The sequence below is a fragment of the Branchiostoma belcheri genome, unplaced genomic scaffold (assembly GCF_001625305.1).
Source record: "Branchiostoma belcheri isolate BF01 breed outbred unplaced genomic scaffold, Haploidv18h27 scaffold4, whole genome shotgun sequence".
NCBI classification, from domain to species: Eukaryota; Metazoa; Chordata; class Leptocardii; order Amphioxiformes; family Branchiostomatidae; genus Branchiostoma; species Branchiostoma belcheri.
Window position 1 is genome coordinate 8,527,549 of NW_017804020.1, and position 15,824 is coordinate 8,543,372.

The 15,824-nt window shown below is 42.7% G+C and overlaps 1 protein-coding gene across 1 annotated transcript in view; it reads left to right on the forward strand.

The window, feature by feature from the left end:
• LOC109477002 (E-selectin-like) overlaps positions 1-14,446 on the forward strand; it is a 29,114-nt gene extending 14,668 nt beyond the window's left edge. The window contains exons 6-16 of the mRNA XM_019778014.1: positions 1,589-1,759; positions 4,443-4,565; positions 4,965-5,084; positions 5,713-5,919; positions 6,664-6,722; positions 7,758-7,883; positions 8,508-8,651; positions 11,822-11,918; positions 12,450-12,619; positions 13,956-14,198; positions 14,411-14,446. Coding sequence (XP_019633573.1) covers positions 1,589-1,759; positions 4,443-4,565; positions 4,965-5,084; positions 5,713-5,919; positions 6,664-6,722; positions 7,758-7,883; positions 8,508-8,651; positions 11,822-11,918; positions 12,450-12,619; positions 13,956-14,198; positions 14,411-14,446 — 1,496 coding nt within the window. The remainder of the gene's footprint in view (positions 1-1,588; positions 1,760-4,442; positions 4,566-4,964; positions 5,085-5,712; positions 5,920-6,663; positions 6,723-7,757; positions 7,884-8,507; positions 8,652-11,821; positions 11,919-12,449; positions 12,620-13,955; positions 14,199-14,410) is intronic.
• The last annotated feature ends 1,378 nt before the right edge of the window (positions 14,447-15,824 follow it).

Consider the following 15,824-nt stretch of genomic DNA (forward strand, 5'->3'; position numbering starts at 1 on the left):
ACCTGCTTGCTGACTCGCCCCCCTCCCAGCGTATCTCGGCCGAATGCCGACGTGGTCCCGCCAGAGGCGGTGAAGCTCGCCCTAGAACGGACACATTATTTGACCATTACTGCTCTTTAAGTTGCTGTCACGTAAAAAGTTGGTATTGCATATAAATAAAGAAATATCACCCCCGTAATCCATGACAAGGCGAAGTCGCATTGAAATCACATTGCGTTCAGACGCAAATCGCGATGCGGGGAAACCGATTCGAAACCACCTCTAGAAGTGGCTTGGGATCGAGGCGCTTTCAATGTGATTTCGGAGCGTTCAGATGGAGCCACTTGAAACCGGCTTCGGGGTAAACCACATGTAAACCGCCTTGGGTGATTCCGTTTAGACACGGCCTGAGAGTACGTTTCACATAAAAATCACATAGGCATCGGCGGAAAAAGAACATACAGGCAGTCACATAGTTTCACATAATGGGAGGAGACCCAACATCACATTGAGATAACATCTTTTCACATTTGAAAATGTAATTTTTCTTGACCGTTCACTGCGAATGTAGAAAAAATGTGACGCAAAATAATAACATTTTTCGCATAAAGGCGTCGCGCTTCAGAAATGTTATTTATATGTATTTTCTGTGAACTTATGTGATAAAATGTGATGCTGTTAAACCTCAAAAAAATTCACATTACATCACATTTTTTCACATTTCCTTGAAATTTTGCACGAAATTCACATAATTTTCACATTTATGCACCTGGTAGTGTAAGTAGCTAGAATCATCCTACGATACAAATAAGCAACCGTTTTGCCTTGACATCGTAATTTTGCCACGCAAATGTCAGTATGCTATGGGATCGGGTTGATTAAACTTACTACGCTGAAAGAATGACCAGGAAATTGACTTTTAAAATCGAGTCTTGCCGCCCTGAAATTGTATTGGATGCCTTTAAAATGTCAAAAATTCTGATTTCGTTGGAGCGGTCATCCATTCAAAAGAAGACATTCAACAACAATTACCACATGTAGATTTTCTACAGTTTGCCTTCATACAGTCTATGGTTGATGTGATTTACCTTAGACTTTATTGCAATTATTGTTATGTGTATCTTATCACTTGTCCTGCTGGCATTTTACATACTATTTTACATGTTTAGGTTATTTGGGTGAGAAAACTCGGAAAGGTGGTTTCCATTTATTCTGTCCCACCTGCCGTTGTACATGTTCGTGTTTCAATGGTGGATCCAAATATAATGTTAACCTTTATTGTACATTCATACCACGGCAGGCTAGGTACAGGTCAAGACTTAACAGACACATAACAAAACGTACATAGAAAAGTGAAGACAAAAGATACACTACTTGTCAATTAGTTAGTTAGACATACATAGTATTACATACATACATACATTTATAAGGAACATACAAGGGTACTATACTAAGCTAATACAAAGTGTTCTAGTTACTGAGCTAATACATGGTGGTCAACTTCTCGCTTTCTTGTACAATGGAAAATGTGGGAACAGATCATGTTTGTGATACAGGGTTTGTCTAGACGCATTAAAATATAATTTATCGTATTTTCCCCTTATTACAGCGGTTCAGTGTCCGATGCCAGAAACTCCTGCGAACGGCGCCATGACTGGCCTCAACTTCTACCAAGACGTCTTAGAGTTCACCTGCGAATCCGGCTACGATCTGATAGGTGAGGCATGGGCCACCTGCCATGCGGACCGCACCTGGAGTGCCCGGGCTCCCACCTGCACAGGTGAGCGCGTTATAGTGCTAGCCACATGTTTGTTTCAGCTTCAGTCGACATTTTTAGCCTTGTTCATGAGAAGTCACCCAAACCGCGATTCGGGTAACTCACATTCCGCACATCTGGTCCACGTGCCATACATTCCTTGCAAACCGTGTACGATCACGATTCTACGAAACTGCATTCATTGCTGTTTGATGAAAACACGCAAGGTGGCGTGTTATCAATGTCAGGGGTCAACGACCCGCTTGCTGGTGCCCCCCTCCCAGCGTATCTCGGCCGAATGCCGACGTGGTACCGCCAGAGGCGGTGAAGCTCGCCCTAGATTATTTGACCATTACTGCTCTTTAAGTTGCTGCCACGTAAAATTTGGTATTGCATATAAATAAAGAAATATCATCCCGTAATCCATGATCAGGCGAAGTCAAATTAAAATCACATTGCGTTCAGACGCAAATCGCGATGCGGGAAAACCGATTCGAAACCACTGCTAGAAGTGGCTTAGGATCGAGGCGCTTTCAATGTGAATTGGAGCGTTCAGATGTTGCCACTTGAAACCGGCTTCGGGGTAAACCACATGTAAAGCGCCTTGGGTTACTTCACATAAACACAGCCTTTGTTTCAGCTTCAGTCGACATTTTTGAAGCCCGCAGGAGAAAATTAACACATTCTTTTGTCACACGCCTGCTCAACTTAAACAACGGTCTTATAAAATTGGTAGTTCATTCGGACATATTCTCCATCAACAACTTCTGGAAACACTACGTCAACCTTGTATTCAAAACGTTCGCCCATTAAACTTCCATAACCTTGAATTTTAATCTTTCTGTATATACTTGTATTGTACTTATCTTTGTGTATCGGTATTTTTCCCCAATTTTTTGTTGTGACATGGGCCGTGTACTAGCCTGACTAATCGCGCTCCTGGCGGCCGCCGCCCTAGGTTGCCGCCCCCCAAAAGCTTGATGTCAAGCACGCGTAAAGCTGGCGGACTGTCGACGGCCCTGGTCCGCCATATATGGTTAATGAGATGCAAACGTCACGAACTGCCCTCAGACGGTGCGGCACCCAACAGAGATGGTTGCTATGGGCCTGTCGGTCGCTACCCATTGATGGACGTCGGCGCGCCTTTCATGTCCCAAAAAGTTTGGCCGAGGAAGGCGCGCACCCGCTCGCGAGTCGAATCTGTTTCTATTTTCCAAACTTTCTGGAACTTTCTCGTGGGAAATGGCGGAAGTCACACCGAGAAAAAAGAATCTCATCCACGGATTTGTATCTACCTCACGATTTTCACTCAGCTATGTCCACATTTCGCATCTCTGATTAGTTGTAGCGTCCGCTTCCGGCAGCGCCGGCGGTATCGCATATTGAAGATTGGCCGAGCTGACGCGCGTGTAAACAACTTTTCTTTGTTCGATATAAGCGCTAAAATGCTATTTTCCACATCCACACATCGATATTCTAGTGAAAAAATGCATAGTTTCAAGAATCAGTCGGGAAATTATATACTTCTATGCGGATTTTTAGCGTTTTTGACGTCATTTTGTCGTCGCTGAACCCAGAAGTGTGGACCTCTGCGTGAGTTTTCTTTTACCCACGCAGTAAATTTTTAGCGTATTTTACCTTGCGTTTTACCGATCAAAACAATAAACAAGTCCCGCTTAGAAGAACCCAGTAACATTTTAGATTCCAGCAATTAAGTATCGACAATTTGACAGGAGTCAACATCGTGGCACAAGAATCACAGTCAACCCGCCGTTTTCGTTTGCTCTGACTGTTTCTCTGTTTAACGAAAAAAATTATCGTCTTTTTCTGAAGCGGCTTCAGGGGCCAGGGACTCCCAAAGTCCACACACACCGACTCCAGAATGCACAGAAACTCGGTTTTGGGCTAGTCGCAGTCATTTTTCTGAGAAATTCCCACCCCCAGTCGATCAAATTTCTCGTCCCCACCCGGTACTCCGCCCCACTCCGGCTGCCTGGCGCCGGTAACCACGTGATGGCCCGGTCGGTTCCCACATTAATTCCTAATACTGGCTTCCTATTGGTGACTCCAGGAAAGGGAACGGGCCGCCCGACTTACAGCTATTCTGCCACAAGCTCTTGGGGTGGGGGTCATTAACCTCCAGCCGAGAGCTTGTATACACAGGCTAGGCCGTGTACATGCAATAAAAAATTAATTGAAATATATTTTTACTTCTTCGTTTTTGACCAAGTGACCTGAAATTTAGTATTGAGATAGAGTGAGAAATATCCCTAAAGTGTCTTTTTTTGTCAATTCATACAGTCTATAAGAATTGTTTTATTTGTTTTTTCAGATTTTTTTACATTTTCAACTTTTGTAGGATGGCATTAAACCCAAATAATCCGAAATTTATTAAGTTTGTTCCTGAAGCTTAGATACATACCCACAGTAATTCATTCACACAAACACACACACACACACAAACACACACACACACAAACAAGCAAACACACACACACACACAAACTCACACACACACAGAGACACACACACACAAACACACACACACACACACATACACAAACATACACAGACATAACACCAAAAACAATTTTTATTGAGTTAAAAAGCGTACATATGTGAACATATCAGTATATCGGATTCTCACAGCACACATGTACGTGAGCATGTTGTGGATACAATTGTTGACACAGATACCGTCCCACAGATATAAACGAGTGCGTGGTGAGCCCATGGATCTGCGGGAGGAACTCGGCATGTGTGAACCTGGATGGTTCCTTTGACTGCAAGTGTTTAGCGGGCTATGAGATGGGACCAGGCGGCTGTCAAGGTGCATTATTCCTTCTTTCTTTAAGTCACCATTGTTTGTTAAAGCCATTTTAGGGCATTAAAACTGGATTTACAACGTCAATAATGTACTAAGTTGGATCAGTCTTATCCCATAGCAATCTGATATCTGTGAGGCAAAAATGCTATAATGCTGACGGAAACAGTTGCTTGTTTCGTGTATCAGGCCGGTTATCGCTATTTATAATGTGTTTATCCACTCGTATGATGATTGTATACACTGCGCTTTGGCTACAAAATAAGATTATCGTTTTTGGCGACGCCTTGGTGGTGACTCCAATTGTATAGAATGTAACCCGTTTTGAATTTGCACCATTTACATGCATACGTAGTGAACATCTGTTTCACTCGGTTGTACTTGCTTCTGGTTTTATATTATTAGATATTGATGAGTGTTCCAGTAAAGTGACCTGCTCTGAGGACACCTTCTGTGTCAACGACCCAGGGACGTACCATTGTGTCTGTCGGGAGGGGTTCACAGGAGACGGCGTCACCTGTACAGGTCATTTAGTGTATTTTTCATATGTCATCTGTCTGTCATCATTTTATGAGCAATAATGAGTCCGATCCAGGCATTGCCTGAGGTTTAGAATTATTTCTATACATCATCATCATCATCATGCCTCCGGATTATAAATCCGGTGAGGTCCACTTGATAAAGTACTCCAGTATGTCCTATCCCTCATAGCGGACACTAATGCTGTCCCTACGAGACCAGTGTCTCTCTCTAACATGGACAAACGTGTAGTATAAGGCCGTCCCACTCTGCGTCTCCCAGTAGGACGCCACTGTATTAGTCTACCAGCTGGTAATCTATACAGAATACCGTAATTACCCATCCTCGGTAGTGTGCTTACCATGATAGTGAAGGTTGGAAAGCAGACCACAAGCTAAGAGCATGGTGATCTGCCAGCTTTACACCGGGTTTTAAATCCTGCCTGGCTTTAAAAGGATTGCATTATCAATTCTGAACAGTAGAATGTTAAAACTCACGGTAACTTGTACAACTATAGTACTACAAAAGATGATAACACAGGATGAAACTATTTACCTGTATAGTTTCTGGTGGAATTTGTACATTGGTGAGCATTTATGTAATACTATGTACACAAATGTATGTCCAATTACAGAGATCGTCACAACCAGCACACCTGCAAGCCTTACAACAGTACAAAGTACAACTATGACTGCTGTAACACCGACCACGGGAAAATACACCTCCCCTCCAACACCAACACCAACAACAACAACAACTACAGACAGCATCCAGAGGTCAACCTCACCAAATACTCCGTTCAAGACAACCACTGCGACTACCCAGCCGGGAGATGCCATGGGTACATTGCAGTGTTTGTTTTTTAATAGTCAAGTCAAGTTTATTGCACAACGATTGTGACGGGTACAATGTATGGCAAAGACTAGAGTTACTAGTTGGTATGAGTCTATCATAATGCTACATATATGGTCAACGGTTACTGTGTCTAACAGAGTGTTAGAAAGAACTACTGGCTAGAAAATATTTCGACTCTACATGTACGTTCAGTTCTATATTACGTTAAACTATACTTATGAAGGGTACAGTGAGCAGTTGTACCTATACATAGCATGTACTATGACTACTAAACAGAGTGTAGACTAAGTTACTTGTCTCACTTCATGCCATAGAACCATAGTTCGGATGAAATACATAGCTTTTCATCACCTGTTCATTTCTTCCTTATTCTTCGCCGGCCATTTCGTCACATTGATTTAATTTCTTTATTTCTTGGACCAAATGACCTAAAATTTCGTATCGAGGTTTTAGTTTTCAGATAGGCTTTCAAAATTGCTTTATTCTGGTTTTTGGCCAATTTTCAGACAATCAAATTTGGAACCTACAGGATAACATTAAACCTGAAATTATATGACCTGAAATTTGGTCAGTGTGTGCCTTATATACATGCCCACAGTACTTTTAGCGCTACATAGCTTACACCCCTTTGAATTATACAACTTGATACTTTTTGGGCATTTTCAAATATATGTATCTGTTATGTGACAATTACACACATTAGAATATAAAATTTTCTTTTTATTTTCAGAACCAGACGGTAAAACTACCGAACCGTTCCCGACATCAACTGTGACTTTAATTTCACACGTAAGGCCATTCGATTTACAAAAGGAAATGTTTCAGTTTCATAATGTCCTGCTGTAGTAAATCTAACATGAGTCTAGTCCTAAAGGGCATCCAATGCGATTTCAGGGCAACAAAATTGGAAATATTCTAAATAAGGCAATCTTTGTGATATTGACACGAACTGCTTCACATTAGCACATTTAAATCAAATTTCATACTTGTTTAAAACAGCAGACACAAGAGCCCCAAGATGAGTTTTCTTTTATTTTCTGGGTGGCACCCTAAAAATCAGCCCAGGGCCTTTCCTTCAGAATTTTGGGAATTACAATGTATTGCTCTATGACGGTCAAAGTACATTTGGACAGTGTGGTTTCAGCTTACTAAGTAGATAAGTGACTAGAATATTGGCTTTGAAAAATCGGATTTCCAAGCCCTAAAAACTGCACTGAGTGCCTTTAACAAGTTAAAATATTTTCATTCTTATCGGACATCTATAACTATCTGTAAAGCCGGTATGGCCGCCCGTCGTAGTAACACACCAGCTTGGGTGGCACGCGTCGCGGCGGCAGTTAATTATAGTACACCGAACGACTTGTTACACGTAACGTTTGCACATCTAACTCTAGCTATCTAGAGATAATGCCCCGACTGTACATGGTGACAGCGAGTTTCGTTTTACGATAGGTCTAGGAAAAAGGCGTGTTTGAACACTTCAATCCCTGGTTCACTAGGAAAACATAAGGTCTACCATACACATGTGGATACCTATGGGGTCATGAATTGATGTTGCGCAACAGTGATGTACAAGTGGGCTTCTATCACGTGGTGAGCACGGGCGGGGCACGACCTGTCTTAGCCAATCACAGTGTAAACTTGATCCGCCCTAACCAATCGCAGTGCAGATCTACACGTGCTCCTAAATTTGCCGCGTTTTTCAGAATTTCTCGGCCCACTCGAACGAACCACCGTAGCGGCCGGTCGGAAAAAATAGAGAGATACAAGAGAGAGAGAGAGAGAGGTGTAACTAATACGCGTGGATGATTTATGTATTTGTAGGAACCGCCCAAGAGCAGCTCCCTACCTGTCAGCGAGGCCACCACAGCGGACTTACAGTTGGATGATCCTGGCAAGTTACTGGAACAACTCTTTCCGAGTGGAGATTCTCCCTCAGATGACGGAAAGGTAAGACATTGCTAAAGCCCCTGTCACACTTTTTAAATTTTTTTATTCATATAACCAATATTCATAACTTCGCTACAGTACTATCTTACAGATACAGTATATACAAGTATATAATCAATTAAATCAACAATACGTTGTGTCCTTGGAAAAGGCACTTTACACGACTTTCCTCACTCCACCCAGGTGTGAATGGGTACCTAACTTCGGTTGGGAAAAGCCGTATTGAGGTCACCTTGTGGCGCCGAATGGCAGCCGCACAGACCCTTGCGGCAGTCCCACAAAATGTGGAACAAATACGTATCATGTGTATTATTATGTGTATTATTACTATTTGTATCATTGTACCATTGAAAACTCTGCATCAATTCAGCACTATAAGGCTGCGATTGCACGGGTGATGTTTGGCCAATAAACCATTTTATTTAATCTATTACCTTGTCAATATATATCACGATTCTTATACTGGGTGCTATTGCATATTGATAGGGACTATCATGTTGATACAACGAGAGCCACTAGCGAGAGCCCCTTTTTAAAAATCTAACGCTTGTCTCCTCGAGCTGGGTGGAAATGGGGCACTAGAGCAGTTCAGGTTATTTCGTTTACAACCTTTTTGTTTCGTAGGTCGACTCGACAACCTGCACGGAGGCGATGAAGACCCTCGCCAAGCTGTCGCGGACTCCATCCGCCAAGGATTCCACCGACAAGATGGTGACAATCTTCAACACTGTCGTTACCATGTGTGGGACCTTGCCATTGGACGCTCAGGTAAGTCTACTGTTTAAAGGCACCCAATGCAATTTCAATTCAGGGGAGGAAAAACTGGATTGGCAGAGTCAATTCTCTAGTCATTCCTTTACTGTAGTAAGTTGAGTCAATACTATCCCCATGTGTGGGACCTTGCCATTGGACGCTCAGGTAATTATACTGTTTAAAGGCACCCCATGCAGTCTCAGGGGTGGCAAAACTGGATTGTCAGAGTCAATTCTCTGGTCATTCCTTTACTGTAGTAAGTTGAGTCAATACTATCCCCATGTGTGGGACCTTGCCATTGGACGCTCAGGTAATTAAAATGTTTCAAGGCACCCCATGCAATTTCAGGGGTGGCAAAACTAGATTGTCAATTCACTGGCCATTTTTTGTACTGTAGTAAGTTGAGTTAATCCTATCCCATAACTTACTGATATAAAAAATATAAGTATAAAAATATAAAAATAAGATGTAGCCGACGGAATTTGGTTGCCCGTTTTGTAACACTGGTTGGTTCGGACGATCTAGGACAGTAATGCTTAGGTCACATTTGAAACGGCGCCCGTTCGGCATGTCCTCGGCGTAGACGCCGGCCGGCGTCATGACGCCGAGCGTGCGCCGTACTGTCAGGGTCACAATTAAATGTTCCTTTACGGCTCCCTGTCGGGGCCTGCTTGTGCTCCGGCCGGCGGCTCTCATTAATATTCATAAACTTTTGCGGCCGGTTTCTGTCAGGGACCCGTCCGGTGCCCGGTCAGTCGCCCGTCTTGACCCGTGCGGCGTGTGGTAGGGTGCCGACCGGCTCTTACAGTTTGGCCGGGCAGCTGTCAGGTCCCTGGCGGGATCCCGACGGGCTCCTCTCGTGTTTTTGAGCAGGTACATAATTTTATATAAGCGCTGCACTGCCTGCTACCGTTCACTTCAAGTAAAGAGTACACGTCAAGTAAAGAGTAGACTGAAGTTGGCGATGCAGCGTTCAGTGCAACCTGCAAACAACTTACAAGCCCGTCTGAGATTGAGATTGGTGACAACCTACATGTAACGTTAGGTCTTCTGGCATTGGTAGCTGAAGAAGAGAGGCAGGCAGAAAAGTAACCGATGGCCTACTTTCGAAAGTACTTCAACAGTGACGCAGGAAGAACTTCAGCAGTGACGCAGGAAGTGTGCCGTGGCAGCTCCTTGCTATTGAGCAATAAAACCACTGAATATCGTTACTTCTGTTGAAATTTGGACTGAAAATAAATGCCAATAACTTCTGATTCCATTTTATTACGAAGGCATATGATGTAACAAGAGATAATGTCAGACACATTCTATTCCTGTTATGATCTGTTTTATGAAGTTGGCAAGAGAGCCGTGCCGGCTGTTTTCCCTTGGCCTTCGACATTCTGACACACAAATACAAGGTGTAACACACACAAGTACACGATGTAACACACACGTGGTGAACTGTGCGACGTAGTCTGAGGCAGGAGTTTATATATGCTCCCTATAACCCCCTTTTCCTGACCATCTGATGTACTGATCAGCACATGTGACGTCATAATCTTAGGCAGGTGCCTGTTCGGCCGCCCGACGGGTCCCGGGCAGTGAGGTTACGGCGTCGCTTCGGCGTATTTCGCCGAACGGGGCCCGAAGTGTTTTTAACTCTGAGTTAAAATCGATTCGGCGACCGCGCGGGGCCAAAAATAGGCCGGCAGCCGTCGGGAAGCCCGCCGGTCTCCGTCCAGGTCCCGTTCGGTAGTGCCAAAAAACACGCCGAACACGCGCCGAGCGGGCCCCTTTCTTGAATTGTGACCTAAGCATAACCAAATAAAGTGACGCCTCACGTAGCTTTTTTAAAACATATTTCAAACGCTTCAAGTATGAAATGGTGACTAAAATGTATAAAGGCGGTATGTGAATGTGAAAATCAGACAGACTTCCTGATATTTTTTCTTTGTATTGTCACCCTGAAATTGCATTGGATGCCTTTAAGCGGAATACAAGCTCTAGCTGACCGAGTCTTAAAGTATAACATGATAAGTCTGACTGATTCTCTCACACTACTAGACTGGCATGGTGAATTTAACCGCCTCCCTGCTGGCTAACGTCATAACCAATATAGAATGTAGTAAAGCAGCTACTTAAGTCTGTTTATTTGTTTATTAGAATTCACTACAAGTACAAACATACAAGTGGAAGGGAGGACAAAACAGGTGTATTGACACCTTTACAAGTTGTCCTCCCAAACACAACAATATAAATACAGTGCAATACAAATTACAAAGTCGAACAATTGTTGATATGAAATACAAATTCCTACAATAACATACAATAGTCATAAAAATGCAATATAATACACTGCTATAAAATATCATTCATTACATACAATTGTAATGATATCAAAAACTAGTCAGAATACTAATGGGGCCTTAAAGCTGTACATGAGGCACACCCACAAGACGTGGTCCAACAGCAAAGGAAGTCAGAACTGTAGTGAGCATTAAATCTAGTGAATGTAGCTCTTACAAGCGATCGCTTGGATGCTAAAGGTGAAGTCTACCATATAGTATCAATGTTATCCCTGAGTTAGGTAAGGCCATGTTGATTTGATTATATGGATGACATCCTCTGGGAACCCCAAAACTGATGCGAGCGTGCGAATAAAAAAAGTTTTGCAAAAAAAAAAAAGTTGCTTTCATTATGAAATCTACGTGGTCATGAAGGTTGAACAAAGGGCACAAGAGTATCGTTTGGCGAATAATCTACTCTTCAAATTCATTTCTTTACATCTTCGCCTTTTTTGTTTGAATTTGGCATTCTACGACATTGGTATCGTTTTCAAATATTTTTTTTGCAACTTACGGTTTAAATTTGCTCATTTTGCAACTGTTTTGTATGATTTACAGTATGGTTGAAAACTTTTTTTTTTGAAACGGCCGAAAATTCATGCGCGCGCGGATGTCATCCATATAATCAAATGGCCTAAACGTCAGACATCCATGCGTTCAATGTGTCTTGAAAAGTCCTCGATGAACCTCAATGTGATTGTTTGAGTGTACCCACCAAAATTAGAAAAATGAGAAATTACATTATTTATTTTTACTACTGCTGAAGAGAAAAAAAATTGAAATGAAAAAGTCTAACGTCTAATATAACACATTGAGACGTTACATACTATTTGATGTATATTGTTATTATTCTAGGCTGAGGGAGGTTACGTGGTCGGAGCGATGACTGACTCCATCATGCAAAGCGTCCTTGAGGGGGCCAGTATGAAAGAACTGGCTCCAAAAGCATCAGGTATTCTACACTCTTTTGTTAGACACTAATAATATTCTATCCTATATATATAGATAGCATATGCATATGAATTATTAATAGGAAGAAAGCCCGATTATCCACAACAGTAACAAAGTTGTGAATGAAAAAAATACTGAAAAACTCAAGATATAATAATAATTGCAATTTAACATCACAGAAGGTCCGTTACAAAATTAAGAATCAGCTGAGACAAATTCCAAATCTAGTCAGAAAGACGTGTCTGCACTCTTTTTTGGGGGAAGCTTAAGAATCTGCCAATTTTGGAATTTATGTAAAGTAGAAGACAAAAGTGCATTTTCATTTATGTAATATTTACAGGAATATTATTTTAGTCAAGTTAATGTACTTTAGATACTTGAAAAGGAAATTAAGTGAAATGCACATTACTTAGGTCTTTTGATAAACCAACAAACCTTAACTGGTAACAAAGGAATACAATACGTTATTTACGAAAAATGATTAAAGATCAAAGATTAAAAACTGGGTAAAAACTGTTTATGTTGCCTGTAGCTGTTGTCGACACTGTGGCGTCTCTGATGGAGTCGGGAGGATCTGAAACGGTGGTAGATGACGAAGATGACGTCATAGCGCTGAGCCGACTTCCTCCGCGTAAACGGGACGAGTTCCAGAAACAGATGGAGAAGAAACGTCAGCAGAAACAGAAGCAGCAGTGGGCCTTGGTAAGTCTCTTTTTGGCGACGTCTCAGGGAGGAGCCTAATGTTACAGTATTGTGTGCAGTTTGCAAGAATTCTAGGAATTGTACAGGCATTTTGTCCACAGGAATGGAATGTCCACAGGCATGTCTCTGACCCACATCTATGCCCACATTCCTGGAAACCCTTGGGAAGACCTCTCTGCCCCGGATGGCCCTACTTTCTGTGACCCCGGGGCTCGTTCACTATACACTCAGGGGAGGAGTGCAATAACCCTAACAGCAACCACCGTCGCCATGGCAATGTATGTTTTCATTGCCAGTCTTGTTAGCCTTGTTCGTAGCAGGTTTATAGAACTGGAGGTTGGTGGTCTTCTGCTGCTGTTTTCTGATTAGCCCAGTTCGGGGGTAATTCAACCAGGCCGGCTATGTTGTCTATATGCAATCAGAAAATAGCATGAAAGCTCCTAAAGACCCTGAAGACCCCCAAAACCGGTTTTTGGCATGCTATGGGGGCTCCTTTTTTTTACTTAGTAGTCCATGGAAACTTCTTTACCAACAGGAGGGGAAAAGAGTTTTAAACCCCTGGCTGTCACACACAGTCGAATATGGCCTCGATCCCGAACACTATCCGCCCCGGACTCCCTCCAATCAAGTAGGACCAAGGTTGGCTGTTGTTCAGTCATTCGTGAATATTTTCATCAGGTTGTTAAGACACTGAGTAAAGAGACTCTTTTTACACAACCAAGTCTTTTTATTCAGGCGTTGTTTCGGAGTAGGTTGGGGCGTGGTTGGGGCAGTCAAATTCAACTCAAATTCGATTCAATTCGGAGTAGGTTGGGGCGTGGTTGGGGCAGTCAAATTCAACTCTAATTCGATTCAATTCGTATTGAAAGGTAGACGTGGCCTAAATCTGGTCAGACTGTTTTCGACCAGATTGTGTATGTGTGTGTATATGCGTGTACATGTATGTGTGTGTATATGCGTGTGTGTGTGTGTGTGTGTGTGCGTGTGCGTGTGCGCGCGCGCGCGTGTGTGTGTGTTTGGGTGTCTGTGTCTGTAACTCTGTATGTATGTGTGTGTTTCCCCAGGTGTTGACATGGTTGGGATCAGTTTGCCCAATCGGAGAAAGTTATTAATTAATCAAGTCTACATCTTGTCATCACGACCCCCTTTACAGTTGTTGCCATTGCGCATTATAGAAGGAGATTGCATAAACCTTTTGTTTTTGAGAGATCCCCCCCCCAAATGTGGTGACTTGCAGACACCATGGTGAATAAGAAGAGAAGCGAAAAAAAAAACATGTCTACATTTTCGAATGTTTATTCGAGGTCTAAGATCCCCGAATTCGTGTTTCCAACAGCAACGAGAAGTGACCCAACGTCTACAGAAGGACCTGGACAACATGGCCGATGCTCTGCTGGGCAGCGTAGACAGCGGTGAACGAGTCGAGCTCGGCTCGAAGGCTGTTCAGATGGTCCTGGACAAGTCGTCGGGAGGACGGCTGGGAGGGGCGGCTGTCGCTGCGCACGCCGGGAGGGTGACATTCCCACACGCGCATGCGCTGTACAACGGAGGAATTATTGGTGATGTTGAGATGAAGGTGGTGATTTCTTCTGCATTATTTCATGATATCACAGCTTTGAGATGTCATTATTCCGTTTTAAAGGACAACTGCATTAATTTCAGTTTTGGTGCCTTTTTAGCAAAAATCCTATTTGCAAAAGGTGATCCATTGGTTTCTACCAGTTCCGCACACATAGGGGTGATATTTGACATAAATCCTTGTTCACGTTTAATGACTGCCTTTTCCACTAGGAGAATGCGGTGACGTGGTGTGGTGTGTCCACTTAATCTAATCAACTGTCAATGAATTCAATACTCTGTGTACTCTTTATGTACTAATGTTAATATTAGTACAGTTTCAATTCACATTAAAACTAGGTGAATTCATCTCCATTTCCTTTAAAAAGAGAGAATAAATCTTCAAGACCTAGATTAGGTAAAGATTTCGTAGTTCCTTGTACTTGACGTTATTCTTTCCTCCTTCTGTTCTATGTATTATGTCACTAAGTATGATATACATGTAACATCATACTCTGCTGATCTGATGTATACATTTAGCCCCATGGGCATGGACATGCAATAAAGATTCAATTATTATATACCAACATATCCTTTGTATTTTTTAATCCAGGTTGTGGGATACGAGCGGAACCCGTACGTGTGGGACGACTCAGCTCAGGACATCAAGTCGTCTGTAGTGGACATTGAGCTGAAACGGCCGGGCGGGGACACACTCGAAGTCAAGGTGATGTCTTTTTTTTTCAATATTTCATGACCAAACATGGCGACGGCACACTCAAGTTATATCAACTTACTTTATGTCGCCACCAACACAGTACAAATACAGGACAATACTCATTTTCACTTGAGTTAAGATAGGAAAGTCGTGTAAAGTGCCTTTCCCAACGGCACAAGGTTGGTGGCATGTCAGAACTCAAACCCGGGACCTATTGGTTCCGAGTCGAGTACTCTGCCGCTACGCCACACGACTCCACGACGTTTTAACTTTGATATCTTGTTCAAAGTTCAAACTTTAGATCCAACAAAAAAAGTTCTCTCACCTAGAGCATTTTAGACCAGTCACTCTGGTCTTCTTCTGAATCAGTAGACTGACCCAATGAGTCTTGTCACGTGACTTTTTTGAAGTGTGACCTCAACACTGGGTCAAAGGTATCTGGTAGACGATGTCAGCCCCCGTAGCGGTTGGTAAGGCGATATCTTGTTTTCTTTCAGCGTGACGTATAAGTTAATTTTTTGGGGACCGGAAATTGATACAACGCCATGTATTTATTATAAATAAACTTTACAGTGCACACAACAGGAAACAGGGCAATCGGGGATGGCAGACTTAAACGCTTGCCTATGATGTTACGCACACACCTAATGTTACACAAACACAAACACCACACGCAAACATGTATACATACATACATACATACATGCAGACACATGTGCACACACCACACACTCACTCACACACACCACACACACACGCACACACACACACACACACACACACACACACACACACACACACACACATAACGTTACATAGTACAGACAGCAAGAACAATAATTCGCCCCCTTTGGATCAGGCAATAAGAACACCCTGGACATATCGTTTCTGAATTGCAGGACCTGCCTGAAGAGACCACTGTGGTGTTGA